General features: G+C 41.5%; 1 protein-coding gene across 1 annotated transcript in view; it reads left to right on the forward strand.

Moving 5' to 3' along the window:
• Nucleotides 1–23,391, forward strand: part of IQGAP1 (IQ motif containing GTPase activating protein 1) — a 1,927,315-nt gene that overhangs the window by 1,051,515 nt on the left and 852,409 nt on the right. Inside the window, exons 20-21 of the mRNA XM_044076373.1 lie at nucleotides 500–571; nucleotides 667–736. Of these exons, the coding sequence (XP_043932308.1) occupies nucleotides 500–571; nucleotides 667–736 (142 nt within the window). The remainder of the gene's footprint in view (nucleotides 1–499; nucleotides 572–666; nucleotides 737–23,391) is intronic.

Here is a 23,391-nt window from a genome sequence, read left to right on the forward strand (position 1 = left end):
AGCAGAGGTGTGTATACTTTGTATCCACTGTAGTTAATGACCATTTAGTATGCAGAGACTGTAGGGTGTACGAAGATTAAGATAAGGATGTGCTAAATATTGCAGTGATGCATTAATATAATGAGTGCTTCAGTGGTCATAGTGAACGTGGTGATGTGAAATAGTAGCAGGGACTGTACTGGGAAAGGTGTTGGAAAAAAAATGTACATCAGTATGACAATCTTATGCTTGTAAACATTACTTGGATCATCTCAGTACATTTTTAAGAATCTCAGCAAGAGTAGGTTTAGAAGGAACTGTGAATTTGACCGGTCTTGGAGCTAGCAAACAAACCATAAAATCTGAAGTACGTTTATAAAGAGTTGCCAGGTGCTGTTCAGATTTTGAGGGGAAAGTTAGGGAGACTTGCTGCTTGCCTTTGACTTCCCTGCTTTAACTTTCTTCCTTTTGTTTGCTGCATCAGATGTAATGCTAATTGTGTCATTATCTTTCCCTGAAGATTCAGTCTTTGGCAAGGATGCATCGGGCAAAGAAGCAATATAAAGGTCGACTGCAATATTTCAAGGACCATGTAAGGGCATAGCTCCTATTTGCTGGCGTTAGTGATTATTTGCAACTTGGATTTTGGTTGTTATTATGCTCACTGTATATCTCTTCTGTCTGTAGATAGATGAAATAGTAAAAATCCAGGCCTTTATCCGTGCAAACAAGGCTCGTGATGACTACAAAACTCTCAGTAAGTAAAGCTAGACTTTGAAATTTAGTTAGGTATTGATTTCAGAGAAACTTGTAGACTGTAGAGGAAAAGCTTTTTGTATTTTTTTTATTTTACTACCACTAAAACCTTTGTTTTAATTTAGATTTATGGCAGCTCTCTTGTAGGTGTATAATGTGGTCATCCTCAGTAATCCAAGCAGTTTCATTCACATGTGCATTTTTAAATAATTGACAACCTGATGAGCCTTTTGATAACACAACTAATCCTAGAAGGTCTAAAGATGATATTTCTTAATTCCAGGCATTTAAACAAGAAACTCCCCTACCTGCAAACCCTCCTCATAATAGGGAATGTAGACATTTGTGCAGTTACTGAGGTGTGGATTAAAGCTGCAGAGATCACCTCAGCAGTCTGGGCTATAATGCCATCCATGCATTTAGACCATCTACTGAACAAGAAGGGATAACAAGTGGAGGTCCCTCAATTTTCATCAAGAACAAATGCACCTCTATACTGGCCAAACAGTATGATGAATTTGAACTTCTCCATGTCTCATACCATGTCCTTGCAAGCAGTAGATCCTCCTCTGTGACCCAGGAAACCCATAGCTTTTACTTAAACATACCAAGATACTCCCCATTCAACCCAAGACCATATTCATGGGTGACTTTAACTACCTCACTATAAACTGGGAGTTGTACACTACCACAGACATGTAGGCCTAGAGATTTATGGATTTTATTAACCCAGACACCCCGGACCAAGATAATCCATATGCCCACCAGGCTCACTATCATCCTTGACCTGGTTCTCACATAGATGAAAGAGTGATGCACCTACCCAGTGTAATATCCTCGCTGGTCAGGTCAGACTATAAACTGGTCTACTTTGAAATAAAAGTAAAGTACAGGACCCCAACAGACCGTGATACTATTATGAACTATTCTTCCTAATCTTTGTATTATTTCCTTTCTTTTTTTATAAGGCCTATTGATGCTGGGATTCCACCAGGGTGGCTTGGTATGAGTTTGTGCTTTTTTGGATAGATATAGCTGCCTCAGTGCAGCTGTTAACATGACTGTACAGAGTTTCCATGAACAATTACCGACTGGCAGCAATATTCTCAGTTTGAGAGAGGCTTGGAAATTTGCTAAGGTGTCATTTAATAATAGGGAGTTTTCCTTAATGCAGTGTCCAGCAAGGTCAAAACTCTCACATCAGTGTACACAAGCAATTTCAGAGGGATAACCAAGTCAACCAAACCTAAGTTTGAGGTAATAATAGTCTCCCAGGCCAAGGACAATCACATGGCTAACATCAAAAGCAGTATATAGTAGTGTGCCAAACCAGTTGTAAATGGAACCACTATATTGAGACAGAAGACATAGCAAATCTGGTAGACAAATTTAGCACCAGTTTTACCTTTGCTCTCCCCCAGACACCACTCAAAGAAATACCCTCATCCATAACACCACAACCATCACTAGGGAACAGGTCATCAATGTACTGTTTAAGGCAAGAACAGAGCATCAGTGGGTTCCAGTAATATCCCTTGATGCCTACCTAATAGCATGATACTCAGCCTATCAGGACTGCTAGAATCAGTATTCAGCCATAGCCTTCAGACAGGCTTCTTAACCTACTGAACAAGAGGCTGCAAATGTTCTCCCTCTGCACAGCAGCAAGCCATCTGTGGACCTAGGTAACTACAGACTCATAAGTTTGATTAATTTCATATGCAAAACCATGAAAAGAATTTTCGTGGAAATAATGAGCAATGACTTGGGAAACTTGCAGTCACTGGATCCAACCCATTTTGAGTTAGTCAAATGTAGGTCATGCTTATTCAGCCTTTTTCAGAAGGTCACAAAGGCAATGGATAAGGGAACAAATAGTGAATACTGTCGAACTTGACCTGGCTAAAGCATTCAGCATGATATTCAGATATTGTTGACAATCTCATGAAATTGGGTATAAACTCCTTATGTCACCCACTGGGTAGCCAGCTGCCTCACTAGCAAGTCCCTCAAGGCTTAGTGTTGGGGCTGCTCCTTTATGGCATCTATTTTTTAGAGGTCAGAGCCAACATTGAGGGCCTCTGGCTGACCAAGTTTGCAGGTGATTGCAAACTGGGTGTTATCATGGAATCCCCAAATTACACACACACACACACTCCAAGAAGCCGAAAAGCAGAAAGATAACTAGTACCAGTGCCAAGAAATGTGTAACAGTATCTTTTGGAAAGATGGCTACCCCTGGAAACTGCCATATTGACAGTACACCCCTAAGAGTAGACCCTGTGGTCATTGATTTGAGAATGCATTTACACAACTTGACCTTGGACCATCATGTGTCTACTGCTATAAGAAAGTCATTCTGTGTTGCACAACTTATAAGCAAGGGTATGGCATCTAGGTCCAAGGATGTCTTTGTTCTACTGTATTCTGCCCTCATTAGACCAGTCCTTGAGAACAGTGTCCCCTTTGGTACATATCTGACCAGGCATATGCATATTATTGTCCTGAGAGGTTCCTCACAAAGGAATATAGGGCTTAAAAACATGTCCTACATGGACCACCACAAAGCCCCCCATCGCTGTATTCTGTATACTGCAGGCTGCTGAGAGGTGATCTCTGCCTGGTCTACAAAGCATTCTGTGATCCCACTCTGATGGATCTGTTGCACACCTGCAGGACGAACAGGATCAAAATGACCCAATCCATGTTAAGCAAAGTTCTTCTGTAACCCAGTGCAAGAGTGACCCTGAGTGGATGGAAAATAACAAATTCACACGGCTCATGGCACTTGTGTCTCTAATAGAGGCAGCTGTAATGCTTGACTGCCCATGCCTAAGTCTGAATATACCCCATAAAACAATCCTATGGTATCAACCTACCATATACATTTGGGAAGAATGGCTAGGCTTAAAAAAAAGTCCCCCGGGGGTTGTTAGTGTAGTAATCACTAATGGAACCCATGAGCATGTAATGTAGAGCAGAGTGTACCTATAGCTTCTCCTGTTTTAAGAGGCCTAGTCATTTCATAGAAAGTAGAAATTTCTCTGGAAACCAAGGGATAAAATGGGGAACCCTCTTTTTGGGTAGATGAATGGATTCTTATTTCTGCCAGTTGCAGTCCTCCATATTTACCTCACTGGAATGTAAGTTTTATGCAAGTGCACATGTCATGCTTGGATGCTGAGATCACATCTAGCACCATCAGCTTTTTTCTACCATTCATACAGTTTGGCTGTTGATTGAGTTATGTCACTGTTAATTTTGATTACTTAAAAGCATGTCTTTATTGTAGACATTCAGTTATAAGATAATGAGCCAAGAATTTTACCAATGCATTGATGATATTATTTGGATGAGTGGCCCATTATAAAGCCTTGCCATAGCAGCAGTTTAGCCAAGCCACCCACAGATGTTGAGAGAGACTCCTAGTCTACCTTTATAACAGAAGGATGGAGTCAGTTGATAGTTCTTTGTACCAAGATGATTGAGAGGGTCTTGTATGCAAACTGAGGTCTTTGTGGAAGTACCATTAGAAGAAGCAGAAGTGGTCTTCCTATTACCCCAATTGCTGAGTTGGTCATTTAATGCAAGGGCTCAAGCTTGTGTTTCAGCCATGAGTGATTGGCTGTGCTTTGGGATGTAGAAATTGTAAGGAGCATTTTCTGTAATGATGCTGCCATGATTTGGAGGAATTTCAGATGGAGCCTGTTAAAATCCAGGTCAAGAGGATCCTTTGTTTTCTTCCTCCAAAGCTTCTCAGCACAGGGCTGAGTTTACAAACAAATGCTTAAAGCCTGATAGAAACATATGTCAGGTACCTGGCCGCAGCCTTAGAGAATATGGCTTGATACTTGCGGCTTGGTGCAGTCTTGTGTCCACACTCTTTCAGGCTGAGTCCTGAAAACTGGTTAGCTGTTTGACTTCCAGTGCTTTGTCTTCTTCCTCCAAGTCTCATGTGCAGCGGCTTGTTTTGGGAGCTAGTAGTGGTAGCAAACTGTGTTCCAAATAGGATCTTACAAGGAACCTGAGGATCCAGGTATTATGTACAAGATTGATATGAATAATGACTCTTATTATATCCTGCAGCTACAGCTGCAGATTATTCCACCTTTGGAGAAACATTTAAGTTTATAAGGCTCACTGTAGACTGGTTTCTGAGCCCTCATACCTTCTCTATTTTGTAATATATATCTGGGAAGTAGGAGGATGAGCCTTGAATACCCCCCCCCCCCTCGAAGGTTGTCTTCAGGGATGCCATTCTTGCTATCTGGCAGTATCGAAAATGTGTTACAGTGGCCCCAAGAATGCATATGCTCTCTACAAGCCCTTTGCAGCATTGAATGAGTGTTTGATGCTGCATCCTTGTGTTGACTTCTGTTTAATCTCTTCAGACCGTTTCAGCCCAGTGACCACAGAAGATGTTCATCGTGTTACCCTGCTGCAGTCATCACACTTGGGTTATCCTGCCGTCAGGCGGTCCCGCAATCTGCCCGAATTCCAAAGTCTTGGTCCGGCGTCAGTTGCTGTCGCTTCTTCCCTGACGTCAGAGTGCCAAAGGTATACAAGAGGCATCCAACGCCATTTTCTTCAGTCTTTCTTGCCGCGCGGTGCCCGAAGCAGAAGCAGTTCACAAGTGCCAGTCGGCCGACACCTGAGATTTTTGAATCGAATTTCAGTCAGAAGTCTTCAAAGCTAAGTACCCCATTGGGGAACCTTTCTTGTCTCAGTCCAATGTCAGAAAAAGTTAACAATTGCATTTCTTGTGGGAAGGAAATACCTCATAAGGACTTTCATTCTTATTGTATACCTTGCCTAGGCCCAGACCACGACATCACTGGTTGTCGGTTTTGTGCTAGGTTCAATAAGCGAACTATAAAGCGACGCTTTGATTTCGCACGACACTACTTTGGTAGGAAATTTAATTACACTATGCCGTCGGAGCAACCGACTGCCGGCGTGCATAAAAAACGCAAAGATAAAGACAGGCAGCCTAGATCCAAGCCAGACTCCGAGGCCTAGGCTGGGCTGGTCGCCGGTTCTCCGGTTTTCAGTGAGGCACCTACGCAGCCCCTGACGACCGCAGAATTGGAACCCCACACTGCTTTGGATTCTCAAGCAGAGAGTTCTATGCCGACGCAGCCATTTTCTTTAGGCCCTTCTGACAACATTGCAGAAAGAGCAGCCGGTGCTGCGGAAACACCTTCGGTTTCAGAAGGGGTCTTCAGAGCGACTACTTTTATATCCTCTTGTGCCATTAGTACCCTCCAGTATCTGAATATTATCTTATTTATTTTATTCGTATATAAGTTAAAAGATGTTATGAATCTCAGCTTGTTATTAGGCATAGGTGTATTAGTATTTTCAAGTGCCCTTGTTGATTCTCTCCTAAAGGTAGGTTCATATAAGCTTTCTCTATTTGATATAATGTATTCTTTAGTTTCCTCCAATAGATGCATGGGGTAACCACTAACCCTAAGCTCTTCTTGGGTTTCATTTAATTGTTTCATAAACATATCTTGATCTGAATTCAATCTACTGATTCTAGCCATTTGTGCCTTTACTATACCCCTAAATACATGGGGTGCGTGCATGCTACTAGCATGTAAGTACCTACCCGACGCTACTTCTTTTTTGAAAACAGAGGTATTAATATGATTGTCAAGTTTCTTAATAGACACATCTAGGAAATTTATACAAGTTTGAGATGCTTCCATTTTGAAATTCAAATAGGTAGTGGTGTTATTCAGAGCGACTACTCTCACCATAAAATCTTCTGCTAAGCTTAAGACTCCTCTAAAACCAAAAAAGACTGCACATCAGTCTCCAGTTCAAGGCCCCATGCCTTAGAAACAGATGCTTAAAATGGCGGAAGATTTGATTTCTTTAATCAGGGGTTCCCAACCCCCCCAGACAAAAGGCCTAGACAAGAGGAGGATTATGCCTCCTCTGATCAAGTGTCTATTTCCTCAGGCTCCTCTGAGGAACAGGATTACTCCTTTCCCCCTTACGAAGATTCTGATGCTGAAGATTCCATTCCCTCAGCTTCTCCCCCTGAAGACTATTCCTTTGGGGAAACCTTACATATACCATGAGGGAACATTTCCACTGGAAAGGTCAGGACTACGCCGACTCAAAGAATAGGCTCCGAGAGTTCCTTTTACTCCCCCAGCACAGACCACTTGCTATCCCTCCAGTTTTAGACATTGTGGATGATGTTTACTTAGAATCTAGTCTAAATCCAGATTCTCTGCCTCCTGCTCCAGTCAAACCAGATAGATATTATAGAGTGCCTGACTCACACAAATTCCTTTACAAAAGCCCTGTTGCTGACCCAGAGACCATCTCCCAAGGTCCCAAAGGGGCTAAGGCTTCTATGGCTAAAAATCCTGTACCCTCTGAAAGGGACTCCAGATCACTAGATAGGTGGGGGAAGAAGGTTTACACCTCAGCTGCTCTAGCTATGAGAGCACTAAATTGTCAATTTCACATGCTGAAATACCAGCAATTCCTAATGTCTCAAATAAAACAAAAGATGAGCACGCACCCTCAACAGTCTGAATTCAAAGAAATGCAGGATCTGTTGCATGCAGCTGAACAGGTGGGCAAACATACTTTACAATGTGGATTTGATTCCTTGGAAGCTTTCTGTAGAGCAGCTGTTACTGGGTCTGTTATACGTAGGCATGCTTGGTTAAAGGAACAAACTCTGCCTGATCATGTTAAAGCAAAGTTACTAAATGCACCCTTACATCAGGATGTCTTATTTGGGGTTAAAGCAGAAGAGGTTTTAAAGAAAATGGAGGATAAGGCAAAATCTATGCAGACGGTCAAAGATTTCTTACAGGTACAACCCCCACGCTTCAGCAGAAATTGGCCAGTAAAAAAATTGGTCCTTTCCAGCCTCTGACAGACCACAGAGGGGTAAATACAGATGCCCAAGGGGCAGAGGACCAGCACAGATCCCTTACAAACCTCGCCAGTGGGGGCACTGCAACACAGAAGGGAGGAGAAGACAGGTCCCAAACTACTAGAAGACAAACACAATGACTTAAACCTCAAACTGCCAAGCAAAAAACTCTTGGCAGCTCCCTTGGGAGGAAAATTAGCATTTTTTTATAGACAACTGGCACATCGTCACAAAGGACAAATGGGTCCTAGACATTATCTCACAAGGATACAGATTCCATTTCCACACCTTGCCAAGGATAAAAGGAATGCCAAACTTGCCACAAAATCAATGGGCAGAGGCACAAAAACAAATTACAGCTCTCATGGACATGAGAGCCATTCAACTGGTACCTACACAGGTGCAAGGCCAAGAATTTTACTCAAGGCTCTTTCTAGTCCCCAGAAAGGACAATGCTTGGAGACCCATTCTGGACCTTTCAATTCTAAACACCGTCTTGCAAGTACCCAAATTCAAGATGCTAACACTACAGCAGCTTCTTCCCATGTTAGGCAAGAAAGCTTGGCTAGTAACGTTGGACCTCAAGGAGGCATACCTGCATGTCCCTATCAGACAAAATTGCAGAAGATACCTCCGTTTCATTGCAGGTTCAACCCATTATCAATTCTCTGCACTGCCCTTTGACTTATCTACTGCACCCAGGGTCTTCACAAAATGCCTGGCACCAGTAATTGCATACTGCAGACAAAGAGGAATTCAAATATACCCATACCTGGACGACTGCCTCATCCAAGCAGAAAGCAAGGACATTCTCTTACGACATCTGACTTTTGTAAAACACCTTCTAAGTTGCCTAGGGTACACAGTAAACGAAAAGAATTCAAAACTAGTACCCTCACAAAATATGACATTCCTGGGTGCCAGCTTGAATACAACTGCCCAGATGGCTTATCTGACACCAGACAAACAACCACAACTAACTCAATACTTCAAAATAATGGCAACAGACCCAACTCCCTGCAAGAAAAATTCTGCAGGCCTTGGGCTTCATGGCATCTTGTGTACTACTAATACCATTTGCAAAACTGCATATGAGGAAATTACAATGGTACCTGAAAAGCGTATGGTCTCAACACAGCCACAGCTTGGAAACAATTATACCTCTCATTCCCTGCCTTCAACCGGAGTTTCTATGTTGGTCACAGGCATGTCACCTCAACAAGGGTCAGCCTTTCACTTTATCCCCAGCCAGGCAAACTGACAACAGATGCATCGGACTATGCCTGGGGGGCACACATGGCAGGACGGTGCATTCAAGGCATGTGGACTGCAGATCAAAGGAATCTGCACGTCAATCAAAAAGAAATGCTAGCTGTACAGAATGCTCTGACAGCCTTCAAGGACCTCTTACATCCAGGACAGTTAATAATAAGGACAGACAACACCACAGTAATGTGGTACATAAACAAGGGGGTACACACTCCTACCCTCTATGCAGGCAAGCAATGACCTTGTGGAACACAGCACTGGCTTACCAAGTTCAATTACAAGCTCAATTCCTGCCAGGAAAAAAGAACACATTGGCAGACCTAAGCAGAAACATCATAGATCCCCACGAGTGGATCCACAAGTATTTGCAATGATAACTCAAAAATGGGGGCGCCCAGACATAGACCTGTTTGCCAACTCCAAAAACCATCAGCTTTCAAAATTTTGCACAAGGACATTTCACCATCAAGCTTGGAAAGTGGACGCACTCTCATTCAGTTGGAAAATGCTGACGGTATATGCCTTTCCTCCATTGCCCCTTCTCACAAAGGTGTTGCTGAAAGTCAGGATGGAGAGACCTCAAATGATACTCATTGCCCCGGACTGGCCACGCCAGCACTGGTACACACTGCTAAGGAACATGGCCCAGGCCCACCATGGATTTTACCACAAATTCCTCATCTACTCACACAGCAAGGCAGTCAGATTCTACACAGCCAGCTCAAAACCTTAAATTTGGCTGCATGGCACATCACCTAAGCAACCAGCCAGCCTCTCTTTCATAAGCTGTTATGGATGTCATTCTGGAGGCCAGGAGGCCCAGCACCAGGAAAGCCTACTCAGACAAATGGAAAAGATTTTGCGCCTGGAACCAAGCTAAAGGCCAAAGTACCCTTCAGCCGGACATGCCTCAGATTCTACAATATTTAACAAATGTTACACAAAGGACTTTCTTTTTCATCTATTAAAATCCACGCTTCAGCTATTTTAGCTCATTACAACACGGATCCTCCCTTATTTTCACATCCACTTCTAAGGCAGTATCTCAGAGGGGCAAAAAACATTAGGCCTCCCAGGAGAGCGCCAACACCAACTTGGGACCTAAATTTTGTTCTGGAAAAATTTACGCTGCCACCTTTTGAGCCAGCTTTCTCAGCTGACTTAAAGTTTATATCATGGAAGACTGCCCTGCTGCTAGCAATTACTTCAGCCAGAAGAGTCTCAGAGCTACAGGCACTAATGGCAGTAGAGCCTTTCCTCATTTTTCATCAAAACAGAGTTTCTCTACGAACTAACCCCTCCTTTATGCCAAAGGTGGGATCCAGGGTGGCTCTGAATCAAACCATCCACTTACCCACCTTCTTTCCAAATCCACAGAACAAAGGAGAAAGACTCCTGCATTCCTTGGACATACACAGGCAACTACGTTACTACCTGGACAAAACTAAGGCTTTCAGAAAATCTGACCAACTTTTTGTATCCTATGCTACAACATCACAAGGAAAGGCTATCTCAAAACAGACCATTTCCAAATGGATAGGACATTGCATACGTTTTTGCTACACCCATCATGGAAAACCAGTTCCTGCTAGCATAAGGCCCCACTCCACCAGGGCAGCAGCTACATCTACAGCCTTCCTCAGGGGGGTGCCAACCAAGGATATTTTGGAAGCTGCAACTTGGTGTTCAGTACACACCTTCACCAAACACGATAACTTACCACTTTACTCCAAGACTAGAGCTGGCTTCGCCACTGCAGTTTTGCAGGGCCTTCTAGCCCCCTCTAACCCTGTTTGACTCCACCTCCCATCCTTAGCTTTGGGATTCTACCCAAGTGTGATGACTGCAGCAGGGTAACACGATGAACATAGTACAGTTTTGTACCTACCATAAATGTAGATGTTCGAGTGTATACCCTGCTGCAGTCCAGGTTACCCTTCCTCCATCCCCTCTGACCTAACTAAAACCTTTCAATACCTTAAAATCTGATACAACCTTTGTGGTGTATTTGCTTATAGCTGGAGGGATGTGTTGTTTGTGCTAAGCTTTTATTATTGGTACTACCTACTGACCATCTTTTGGGGGGGCACCTGGCATCTGGGGCAAGAAAAACTGAAGAAAATGGCTTCGGATGCCTCTTACATACCCCTGGCGCTCTGACGTCAGGAAAGAAGCGACAGCAACCAACACCGGGCCAAGACTTTAGAATTCGGGCCGACTGCGGGACCGCCTGACGGCAGGATAACCAGAGTGTGATGACTGCAGCAGGGTATACACTCGAACATCTACATTTATGGTAGGTACAAAACTGTACTTTTTGTCACTTGTTAAAAGGCAAGGTGTGTTTTAAGCCCTGGACAAGAATGGTAAGAGTTTATTCTCTGCCATACTGGAACTTGTGGCTGTGGCCTCTTAGCTGCCCAGTTTCCTGTCCTGAGAAGACCAGCCCCTGGAGAAGACTGTTTTCTTCCTTGATGCTTGTTTGAAGGTGCAAGTGATTTAGACTGCATCCATAGCTTCAGAGGTTCATTTCCAGGAAGTTCATTGCAGTTTTGACTGTATCTGAGCTTTCGCTAGGTATGCACTTGCACATCCATGGCTTCAAGAGTATGTTCATTGCAGTTTGAGTATACATGTGCTTTAGCTAAGCTTGTGCTTAAACAAGATGTCTTATTGTGCTTGTGTGGGAACAGCTCAGAAACTCCACCCCAAGATCCCCTGTTAGCGGCAGGTTTCCTCTCTAGGCTGTCACTACAGTGAAGGACCTTTGATATCCTCATTCAGTCCTTTCTACATCTTCCTCTTGTATGTCCTGTTAAACCCCAAAGAGAAACAAATCTCACTACAGACCAGGACATTGTGCAGTCACACCCCTTCCTCTGCCACCAAGATGTGAAAGAGGTCTTGTTTGCCAGCACAATATTTGCAGTCTTGAGTATGGTCTGTGGCTGCTTATTGGTATGGGCTCTGGGTTCACCATGTTTGCCCTAGCTTCCATCATATTGGACTTTTTGGTGCTTAACAAAGTCAGTTAGACATATTTAAGCTGTTGGGTTTCCACCAAATAAAAGCTGCACATAAAAAATAGTCTGTGCAGAGCTGCAGGGACTAGGGCATGTCTTCGTTTTGAAAAAAACTAGAGGGGTTCACCCCTTTCCTTATGATTTGAGGCTGGGTTTTCTGCTCCCAGCATTCTGAAAGGGATTGATTTTTGTGCGACCATGGACTTCAGCAGTTGCATCTGATAAGTCAGCATTATAGATGATGATTTCCCCATATTGTGTCCTTCTGATACAGAGCAACTGGAGGATTGTCCTGGAATCCCTTAAAGGAACTTCATTTAAGTGTGCATGGGTATCATTTCCAGTAGAAGCGCTGCCATTTTGGCCTTTTCTGTGTTCAATGTAATTACCATGATGCTGGCTGTTGTAGCCCACGGCATACCTCTCAATCTCTTAGAGCAAAAAATCTGGACAAAGCCTAAAATGATGGAGGAACAAATAGGGACAGATTTTAAATATTGCTCTTAAAAACGAAAGTTTATAGAGTAATAGGTTTTGCATTAGCATGAATTTTCTGAAGGATGTGGAGTTTTAAACTCAAATATTTGTCATTATTTAATTACTTAAATCCTCAGTTATTTGCCAGAAAGGTACAGATTTTAGGAGGAACACACCAAAAATATGAGGCAAAAATCTGGACAGCCTGTGAAAATCTGTACAATTGAGAGGTATGGCCCACGCCATGAAGGAAGGTCTGCACCTCTACACTAGATGCATGACTTTTGATGGCCCTGTCAAACTCTCACCGTATAGCATCCTTGGAGTGGTACATCCACTAATGCACTGTCTTTTGACAGTATGTTAGTAGTTCTTTTTAGGCCCATCTCAGAGGTTTGCCTTTGTCAATGCAAAGTTGGAACACCTATAGTGCAAGCCATTCCGTGTCATAGAGCCCATTAATTAATGAATTTAGAAATCTGGTTGATGATGTAGCAAAAAATCTTAACTCAGACTATTCTGTGCCTTTTGTGCTCGTTGACTGATAGTTTTCATGGTCATGGTGTCTTTTGCAACTCAGGAGGTGTGAGTGGTGCAGGAGACTGATATGTTAGTTGCAGAGCCCTACAATATATTTAGATGTTTTTATTTAGTGTTATGTCACTGGGTCCTGATATGGTGAGAGTCCACATCAGTTTCCAGGTGCCACTTCTGTTGATGCATCTAAACTGTTTTCAAGCTCTTATGTTTGATGCTATCTTCATGGAGTTGGGAGCTGGGGTAGTCTGTTGTATAGAAAATATGGTCTGCCTTGGAAATTGGGCTCAGTGTCAGTCAGCTAGAACTGTAAGAATTCCCTCTAGATATTCAAGTCCTTTGAGGGAAGGTTAGATCTCAATCTCCTAATTTGATATGACAGCCAAGCCATCATCTGTTACCTGAACAAAGGGGACGTGGTTATGAATCCATTACGTTTAAGTGCTTCATAATACACAGGATCACAGTAGCTTGCTCACAACAGCTTGTGAATGACAGCTTGAGTGTACACACATTCTCATAATGCATGTACATACAGTTTGAACATCTGTGACAAAAAGTATTTTTTCACATGCTGCAGGAAGGGCAAATTTACAAGCACCCCCCACCCCCCCACGATGTAAGAACTCAACAGTCCACATCACTTTCTTTACTTATTCATACACTGAGGTTGCTGTTACCATAAAGGAAGAGTAATCACTGGCTGGCAGCGCAACACTTGTCTTACTGCACAAAAAGTCAGACCACACAAAACTTGCTAATAAGCAAGTAATGTAAAAAGCCACTATAAAGAGGATTAAGCAGGAAAGCACTAGCATATGACAATTTAAGCCTGAATACTCTAGCAACTGTGAAATAAACATGGGTGTTCTGAGCAATGTTTGTAAGCTTGTGATTGTGCCCATTTTAAGAGAGGTAATATACATCTGACAGTGGACCATCAACAGAGGTATCTCAGTCTTGACAGGTAACACCTTTTGCAAAACAGTTGTGCCAACGGACTCTGTGCTGTTTCTACAGTCCTTTCCTGGAGTTGTGATTTCAGCAGTCATGTGTGTATTAGATCATCAGTAAGTGGTGTACTCATAAGCTCAACCTGTTTACCATTGTCTTCCTCCTCTGCTTGGTGCTACAGGTCAGCATGGAATGTGTTGGGGGCATGTACTCCACTCTAGAGAGATTGCTGTACATTTTTCTGCTGTTCTCACTGACATTTTGCCTGATTTTAATGTTTATGGAAGGAAGACCAAAGTTGATTCTTGCTTCCCTGGTGGATAATAGCAGTGTAGTTTGACTGCCAGGTCCCTGATGAAAAATTAAACCCTTCTCATTCTCCCCAAATGATTCATCTGAGATTAACATGGCAGCTGACATTACTTCAGGGATGGGCTTTTGCTACGAGCACCTTAATCCTTTTAGAATTCAAACAGAAGTACAAAAAGTAGAATAGATTTTCCAGTTGGGTTGAAGATTAGCTGATTGTACACCATTCAGTCAGCTTACAGGTCTTCCTGATGTATCTCCGACACCTCTTTGAAGAACTCTTTCCCCTGTGAAATTTGAACTTCATAATTGACACCCTTGCTCCTCCCCTGTGTCTATGCTGTGACACCACTAATCTGTATTAGAAAGATGCTTCTTCAAGTGGCCATCATGTCTGCTTGCAGTATTTCAGACCTGCAGGTTGCATTTGCAAGAAACCATATTTGGCTTTTCACATTGTTCAGGTGGACATCATCATAGTAAGGTTCACATTTATATTAGAATCTTTGTCGGTCAGATGTAATGAGCTATGGATGTCTGTCCTCCTACAAAATAGAGTTCAGACTATTTTTGACCTTCCTGGTTATCACTCCAGTTTTCCCATCCTAAGAGTAACTTGCAGATCTCATCTTTGTTTAATTGTAGGGTGTAAATTGCTAGATCAGGTCTTAAGTGAAGAACAAGAGGAAAGAATTCTACTCAGTTTTGCAAGTTTTGAAAAAAAAAGGATGGCCACTGGAGACCCTTTCTGGATTTGCCAAGACTACACAAATTCCAAAAATGACAGAGTTCATAATGCTGACCTTAGAAGACCCTATTTTCTCCTAATTTTATCAGAATCAGTGGAGTTCACCCTGGATTTCAGGGCTGCTTATGTGCACATTCCAGTCCACAAGCAATATGAGTTTCTAAAGCTAAGAGTAGGCTAGGAGCAATTTCAGTGTATTCCCTTGTCCATTGGTTTCTCCATTTTGTCTGGTTTGTAGCTACCTCATCAAAGCTGCATGTCTCCCATTTTGAAAACATAACTTTCACATTTTTAATAGTGTTTATCAGTTGTAGTAAAATTTGGTTATTGGCTTTTAATTACACTGCTTGGATGCTGGCAAAGAAACCTTTTTTTTTGGGGGGGGGGGGGTAAAGGCAAATCAACCAGATGAAGAAAAATCTTTGGTTAGGAAGAACCTTGCAGCTATTGAGCAAAAGAAAATGAAGTTTAAGTTTCACTTTCAGTACAGAAGGTGTCATGGAGTAATGTATAGGGAAAAATAAGTGAAAATGCAGTCAGCATTGTTAAAAACAAGTGGAAGATTGGAGGAATATGTAAAATCAAATGACAAAATGATGGAAAAATAGAAGGCACTTTAAGTGACCTCTAATGGCAAGGATGCAGTCATTGTAGAAGGAATTGCTCCTTACAAAATTGTGGCAGAAGGGGAAAGTATTAGAACTTGGGGGTGCCACTGTCTTTATGGAAATTTGTTATACACCAGGTAAAATTGAAATAAAAATTAGGTTTACCTTTGAATTGTCCGCTGTGTGCCCATATATAACGCCAAAAGTACGGCTGCAAAAAGACAACGCTGATTCACCTTGTGTTTGAATGCCAAATGAGCAAATGCTTTTTTGCCATTCAAACACATGGATCTAATGTTGGAAATGTCTTTCCAGCAAACCATTTTCAGCATTTGATCCTTTGAAGTTCTCCGTATTTCTGTAATACGGGTCGGACAACAGGACGATCGCACATACCGTGTGCAAAAAAACAAAGGGAAATTATCACCATAATCAAGGTTATCGAAAGGCAGGTGTGAGATTTACGTAGTTATATCAAGCTGTGTTCCAGAATATTTTTCTTGGGAGGATGAAAAATGTTTTTGGAAGCAGAGTATACTGTGGAGGAAATAAAAAAAAAAAAATATCCAACAAAGAGTGAGCCAACAAGATCTTCTGTCAGTAAGAAAGCAAGCGAGAGAGATTGTCAGAGAAACCTTTTCCGTTGTTCCAAAGAAAATGCATGAGAGGAAGAAAGAACCATATGAGCTGACCAGAAGAATCAGTAGTACTTTGAACTTACCAGTAAGTGGTGTTGGTAGATTGCTGTGATAATGAAGACGACCAGCAACAAAGTGAATTTAGCGAATTTGGGAAAACTGTAAAGCATCATTTCTACTACTTTAGATATGCAAACTGTGGTTCTGTAAGAAGAATTGGATGACTGAATTGAGAACTGTAAAACATAAACCCCTGATGTCATTAATAGGCTGAAGTGGCTGTAAGTAAGAGTTTTTATTGCCATTAATATTTGTGCAAAGGTTTCCTGATGTAATTTGCATGTTATTTGGTAAAGCAGTCAGAGGTATTTTAAATGTGGGATGAGGTGGGGTATATCTGATACTGTTGCATATGATAGTGTTGTTAAAATAACAAAAATATTATTTCTTTGTTGTAATGTTTTGCACTGCAAAAATATAAAGAAGCCTGGAGAGAAGGTTAAAGTGAATATGTTGTGATCTTTGGCTGCTGAGAAATGGAAATTTTTATTGATCATATTAATATATATATATATATATATATATATATATATATATATATATATATATATAAAATTAAAAGATGACCATATTTTTTATGGAGGCAGATATTTGGGATAGTGCTCTTAGTTTACAGTGTAGACTATTTTTAAGCAAAAAGACTTTAAGCAAGGGAAAATAATGGAAGACATGAACATGATATTTCTTTCTTGCATTTACAAACTGACTGGCTAGGGTTTTCCACTGGCATCTGCTTTTGATTGAAGGCAAGCAGCCTTCAGGTAATGGCAGTTGATCCTAAGAGGCTTGAGCACTGTGTTCTGGCTGAAATCTATGAAGTGTGATGTAATTGCCTTTTAAAGGGATATTGCTAGCATTTTGGTTAAATTTGTGTTCTTTGTGAAATCTGTGAGATACATTGAAATTAACTTTTAAATGGATATTGGCCAGCACATTAATGAAAGAAGTAGTACATTAAGAAATTAAGCTTGGAACTGTGGAAGGTGAATAGTTATAGAAGCAGCTGCCTTGCCAGCAGCCTTTAGTATATTACTGTATTAAGTATAACTGTGCATGGTTTATGTTATTTAAGGCTAACCAGTGTACTTTTTCTTAAGGCTAAAAGTTAATGTTTACTGAATGCATACATGTTTTTCACATTTGGAAGGGTAATAGAGGTAAGGTGAGAAGAGATAGTCTACAAGCGGGAATGCAGCCTGTACATGTTTACCATTGTAAACCTTAATTTTAGAATGGGTAATACCTGTGGGTGTTGACATTGATTTGTGGCAGCTATTCTTATTAGGAGGGGTATGTTTCATTTTCAGAAAGAGTATATAGTTTGGTATGTTTACTGTGAATTAAATGGGAATGGAGAGGGGTTTTTTTTGTGTTTCCTTGAATGGTTTTATTGAAGCAAAATGTCTGGGGAAATGTGACATGAGCTTGAGAGAGAGAGGTGAGAAGTGATGACATGCAAGATCAGCCTGCCAGCCATTTGTGTGTGCATGTAAATTGCAAGGTAGAAACATGCTTTCAAATGAACTGTCATACATATGTGGGAACAAAAGCTTTTTTTATCAAATGGCTACTCCTTTCATTAATAACATGGAATGTAAATGGCCTTAAAATTACAGATAAAAAGCAAAAAGTATTGATCTATTTTAGGAAGTTTAGGGTGCAAAATGCAATGTTAAAGCAGATCATTTGGATAGGAATGAACATATGAATTTGGCAAATTACTTATTTCAGGATAGATATTCAGCAGGGTATTTGGGACAGAGAAAAGGGGGATTAATACCGACTGCCTGAGGGGGGGGGCACCAGTAGTGTTGAAAGAGTAAACAAGGACAATAATGGTAGAGTTGTGGTAGTGATGAGTTATTAGCCAGGGATGTTGATTATGCTGCCATGTGTTTACATTTCACCTAAAAGTACTGCAGGAGAGCTTAGAAGAAATTTGTAAAAAATAACCAGCTTTCAGCAGAGAACATTACTTAGGACAGGTGAACCCAAACCCAATTTGCACCAGTGATGCTATTTCAGTGGGACTTGGATGGTTAAGGGTAGATTTCTGAAGATGTATACAAAAATATTTGGTATGGAAGGTGTACTTTTTAGTAACTTAAACTTAGAATTTTCATACTATTTCTAAAAATACAGTAAGTGGACTAGACTGGATACAAATTATATTTCACTTAAGCATATTTATTGAAAGCTTTGAAACCTTTTCAATAATATCAGCCCATGCACAGATAAAACACTAATTTTAAAGCTGTAGGGTAGTGTTGGAAAAATGACACTGGCACCTCTCTGCTTTTTTGTTAGAGATATTTAATAAATTGATAGTAGCTACAATTCAAGAGTATTTGGAGAAGGTATATCTAATGAATGGGATAAAATGAAAATGGACTTTAAAAGTGGGTGAAAATGAGAGAGTGATGGAGGAGAAAGCAGTAGCAGAATTTATTTAGAGGGATTCACAAAGGTTTAAGTATTGCAATAGAAGGGAATATTGGGCAGACCAAGAAGATGGGACAGCTGCGGGGTGCTCAGTGAAAAATAAGGGAGTATTTGGACAATGTACATAAGCTTAGAAAGGTCGTTGTTGAACTATTTGATAAGAACTGCAGCATAAAATGCTTAGTACTATGATTAAGTAGCAGAAAAATTTGTGACCAATGGCAACAATAGAGGTCCTATAGAAATACTAGAGATAATTTAGAATTTGTATGAAAACTTATGTAAAACAAAGGAATGAGGAACTAAGAAGAGGCACAAATGGAAAAAAAAAAAGATTAGAGTATTTATGGAAGACTTTGGTATTCCAGGGTTAGAGGACGATGAGGTATAACACTTGTTAATGTAGGTAGATATTGGATAAAAGCAGTAATAGGTAATTGGTTAACAGAGTAGTTTGGGGAGCAGATGATATTCCTGTGGAATCTGGAAATTAGGAAGGAATAGAGAGACAAAGGTCTTGGATGGCATTGCTGAACAATATTTTAAAAAAAGGGGGGGGGGGAGTGCCAGTAGTGTGGAAGAAAGCAGTGGTGATATTACAGTAAGATAACAAAGACTTTCAGATCCAGTTTCATATTATGTTTACTAAGTGTTTGTATTAGCTTAGAATAGCAACGATGTTATCACAGTTGATGATGTGTAGTTTTGTGTAAGGGAGTCAAATTTTGATAATAGTAGAACAGTGATGTAGAAAGAAGCGTAGTTTAAGTAACTCTGCTTTTCTTGATGAGTCTTGATGCAAAGAAAGCATGTGATAGGGATTTCAGTGACATCATTTGTGTTTCTTGGTAGAACAATAGGGTTATTAAGGAGGTAATCTGAAGAGTCAGAGGCAGGAATTAAGGTGGGGAGGACTCCTCTTTGACGATCAGTGTTTGAACAGAGGAAACGGGTGGAGATAACCTCTTGCCCATCTGTTTGCTTTGTACTAAAAACAAAATAAAAGAGAATAAGGAATTTACAAAGTCAAGGATGTAACTAGTGTGGTAACCATGAAATGTTAGTCTTCTTTACAGATTATATTGTTTTGTACTTGATCAGTCCCAAAATTGACATTTCTGGTGTCATGGAACGTTTTGAAAGTTTCAGCTATCTTTGGGAAGTTAAAGATAAACGTTACAGCTAATTCCTCTGACAATGGCACAGCCCATGTGCAGAAGTTGCCAGTAAATACTTTTCTAGTGTTCCAAAGGAAAATGATTGAGTGACAGGAAAAAAAAAGCACAGGAGCTGATGAAAAATCAAGGAGTACACTGGTTTTGAATCAGAGAAAAGTGCAGTGATGAAGAGGCATCACAAAGACTTTAATAGGGATCTGTTAAGGGACATTTGTACAAGATGCAATATGGAAATGAGTTGTGCTTCTGCAAGAAGTTGAGGGTAGAAGGAAAAAAAGACTGGAGGTGTGTGGATTATTTTAAACTGTCTAGTCTGCCTATAGACTGTAAATAACCATTAATGAGAAAGTGTAGAAAATGGCCAGGCTAATTTGTCATATGCATTTCTTTTTACTTGGTCAATTGCATGTTCTATTGTAAAATTGTTATGTACAGTATACATAGGTCGACTAAATGTAGGGTGTAGGAGTCTTACAATAATAGTTAATGTCAATGACGTTAAAGTAGAAATGTACTGTTTTTCCTTTTTTTTTCCTCTTATCTGCCAGCAAATTTATGCAAATGGCTAATGCGGGTAATCAATAAATCACTGAACCAAGGTACTTGTATGAAGAATCACTAAAATTAGTACTTAAACTGACGAGTAGCTCCGTGAAAATAATTGTTACATTGAAGAGAATACAAGCAAGCAGATATATTCATGCTTGTAACAATCACCCGAGTATGAATCATAATGCAAAATCTATTCGTTTAATGACAGCTGAGACACATTTTAAGGCTATACTTCAGTTAATTGAGAATATATAAATTGTCTCCACATCTGGGAAGAAAGTTAAGATAGGACAAGAAAGGATGATGTGGGCACATAATGGAACACCAGCTGTAACATGCATTGCCAGCATAATATAAACTCAATTTTAAAATGTGAAGCCTGTTAGTGCAGCTGTCTATATGTGGAGGGGTAATTTTCCTTTTTGAAAACTATATAAAGTTACATTTTTTCTGCGAGTTAAAAAGGGTTGGGATGAAAATTGAAAATTATTTGCGAGTTTGATTGAAACTAAGTCTGTGAAAATGTGACATGGGTCTGAATAGAAACTAGAAGTTGCAGTTGCATTCATAACTCCTTTTTCCCATTTTTCCACATGGAATCGGGTTTATCCCAATAACTGTGACAAGTCACCTAGAGCCAATGATCTGATATTGTTAATCCTTGTTCATTCCTTACGCCTGGGTTATCGGTTCCGACCTCGGAACCGAGCTGGCCATCTTCCAAGCTCGTGACAGCCACAAACTCTTGAGCTAAACTCTTACCCACAATTCCCCTCTCCCTGTTGCCTCAGATTTTGTTTGCCGCATCGCCATTCACTCGTGTCAAGCCACTTCTCTTCAGCTAAGTTAAACTTTCTTTGATAATACCTAATCGTATTACAGTTCTTTTCAGTTCAAATCTTGTTAAATAATTATCTCTTACCCTATCGCATCTAGCGACTCTATTTCGTTTTTTTCTAACCCTTCTTTCTTTTTACCGTGAGGTAACTCCTTTATCATCGTTGGTGACATTTTCCCTTGCTTTACCTTTGAGTATTTCTTGTACCATTGTTGGTACCTTCTTCCTTCCTTTTCCTTTCTTCCTCCTTCCTATCATGGCAGAGAAAAAAGGTGGTCTGGGATTTAAAAGATGTGTGGCTTAAGGGCATGAAATTGCTTATTTTGGATGCACACGTGTTATGCGTTTACTGTTTAGGTGTGCCCCACTTGACTGTGGACCCACCTTGCAGGTTTTGTGCTAACTTTTCTAACAGGACTTTGTTGGAAAGGAAAAATAAACTGATTTTAAAGGGGCTACTTAAATCTTCCTTTCAGAGGCGATTTCTGGATTGGAGGCTTCAACCCCTCCTAGTTACCCTAAGAAAGAGATGAACACAAGAAGGCCAAGTCTCTTCATTCGACTCCTGCTGGGGACCACCAGGAACCAAGACCTAAGAAGGCCAAACTTTCTAGTTCGGATTTGACTTCCTCGGCCCTGAGGCTTTCGGTGCCTAGATCTTCTGCACTGAAGTCTTCAGCACCATGCGTTACTTCAGCACCGAGTATTGTGCCCTACACCTCATCGGAATCGAGGGGCCCCTCGGTTCAGACGTCTTTACAGGCACCGACTTTTTCTTCATTGCAGACCTTTTCGGCATCGATGACTGTGCCGACACCCTCTCTTGCTTCGACTCTGGCAATTTACACGCCACCGACTATCCTCTCGGTACCGACCACCTCGTTTTCCACACACTCTTTTGGCACCTACCATAGTGCCAACTACCACTTCGGCACCGATCTCATTGGTGCAGACCTTACCTTCGGCACCGATGATCTCCTCTGTGCAGACACCAGTAGTACAAGCCTTAATGGCTCCATTGTTCTCTGTGCAGATGCCTATTTTAGCACCATCCAAGGACCCCTTTGTGGGCACTGAGTTTCCTTCATCCTTGGATAGACCTGACTCCCCTTCAGCTATGTCCATGAGATCCACTAGAAGCCTCTCGGAACATGATGTGGTGCGTCTTGTGGATCAGTTGCTTTCGGCCAGAATTATCTAACCCTCCAGGATCTATTCTTCCTTTGGAGGTGAACACCCTTCTCCAAAGACCCTTACTTTTTCTCCTCCTTCATTGCCTTTGAATCCCCTTGCTGTAGCACAGACTTCCCTCACTTCGACTCCTTTCATGGACCTCACTAAGGAGCCGTAGTTGCCTTTGTGGCAGGAGAGACTTGTCACTCCAGTCACTGCTCAGGATGCCAGCTGTGGCTTACGTACTCCTGTTTTTCACAGCTATCCAGGGACTCTGAGTCGGCGGGCTGATTTGCTTGAGTGAGATGTGACCTCCTCGGGTGGACCAGCTTTCCAACTCAAGGAGAAGGCTCTTATGTCTGTTGGTGATCCTGTGCTATCAGTGCCCCCGTCCTCCTCTGGACCGCAATTTACACAAGCTATCCATGGCGGACACCGGGCACAAGGGCCTCAGGACACACTCCCACAGGAAGCCCCTTTTGTGCCATCTTCCCCAGATTCTCCCCCTGAAGAAGTTCATTGCAAGAGTTTGTGTAAGAGGAAGCATGTGGACTCCCCAGAGGAGTCCCTCATGAAAGACACAGACTTTGATGATGGGGAAAGGGTCCCCTCGGTCACCCTCTGAGGTATCCTTTGGAGATATCCTCAAAATACTTAAGCAGAGAGGTGAATGGCGGCCCTCTAACCCGACCTCTGACTAGTCTGTGTTCTTGCAGGCTTTTCGTGCCCGGCCCCCTACTTCCTGGGTTACTCCACCTGCCAACGACCTTGTCCGGCTCGTCGTACAGCGTACATGGAAGGCTCCTGACACCATGGACGCCATTCCCCACAGACCAGATAAAATCTTGTCCCCTCCAGATAGTGATCCTAACTGGTCCAAAGGTCTTCCTGTAGATGCCTTGGTGGTGGTGGCCACAACAAAAAAGGATCTGGTGGAAGAAAG

This window comes from Protopterus annectens, chromosome 7.part0 (assembly GCF_019279795.1).
Source record: "Protopterus annectens isolate FY-2018-M chromosome 7.part0, PAN1.0, whole genome shotgun sequence".
Taxonomy (NCBI): domain Eukaryota; kingdom Metazoa; phylum Chordata; order Ceratodontiformes; family Protopteridae; genus Protopterus; species Protopterus annectens.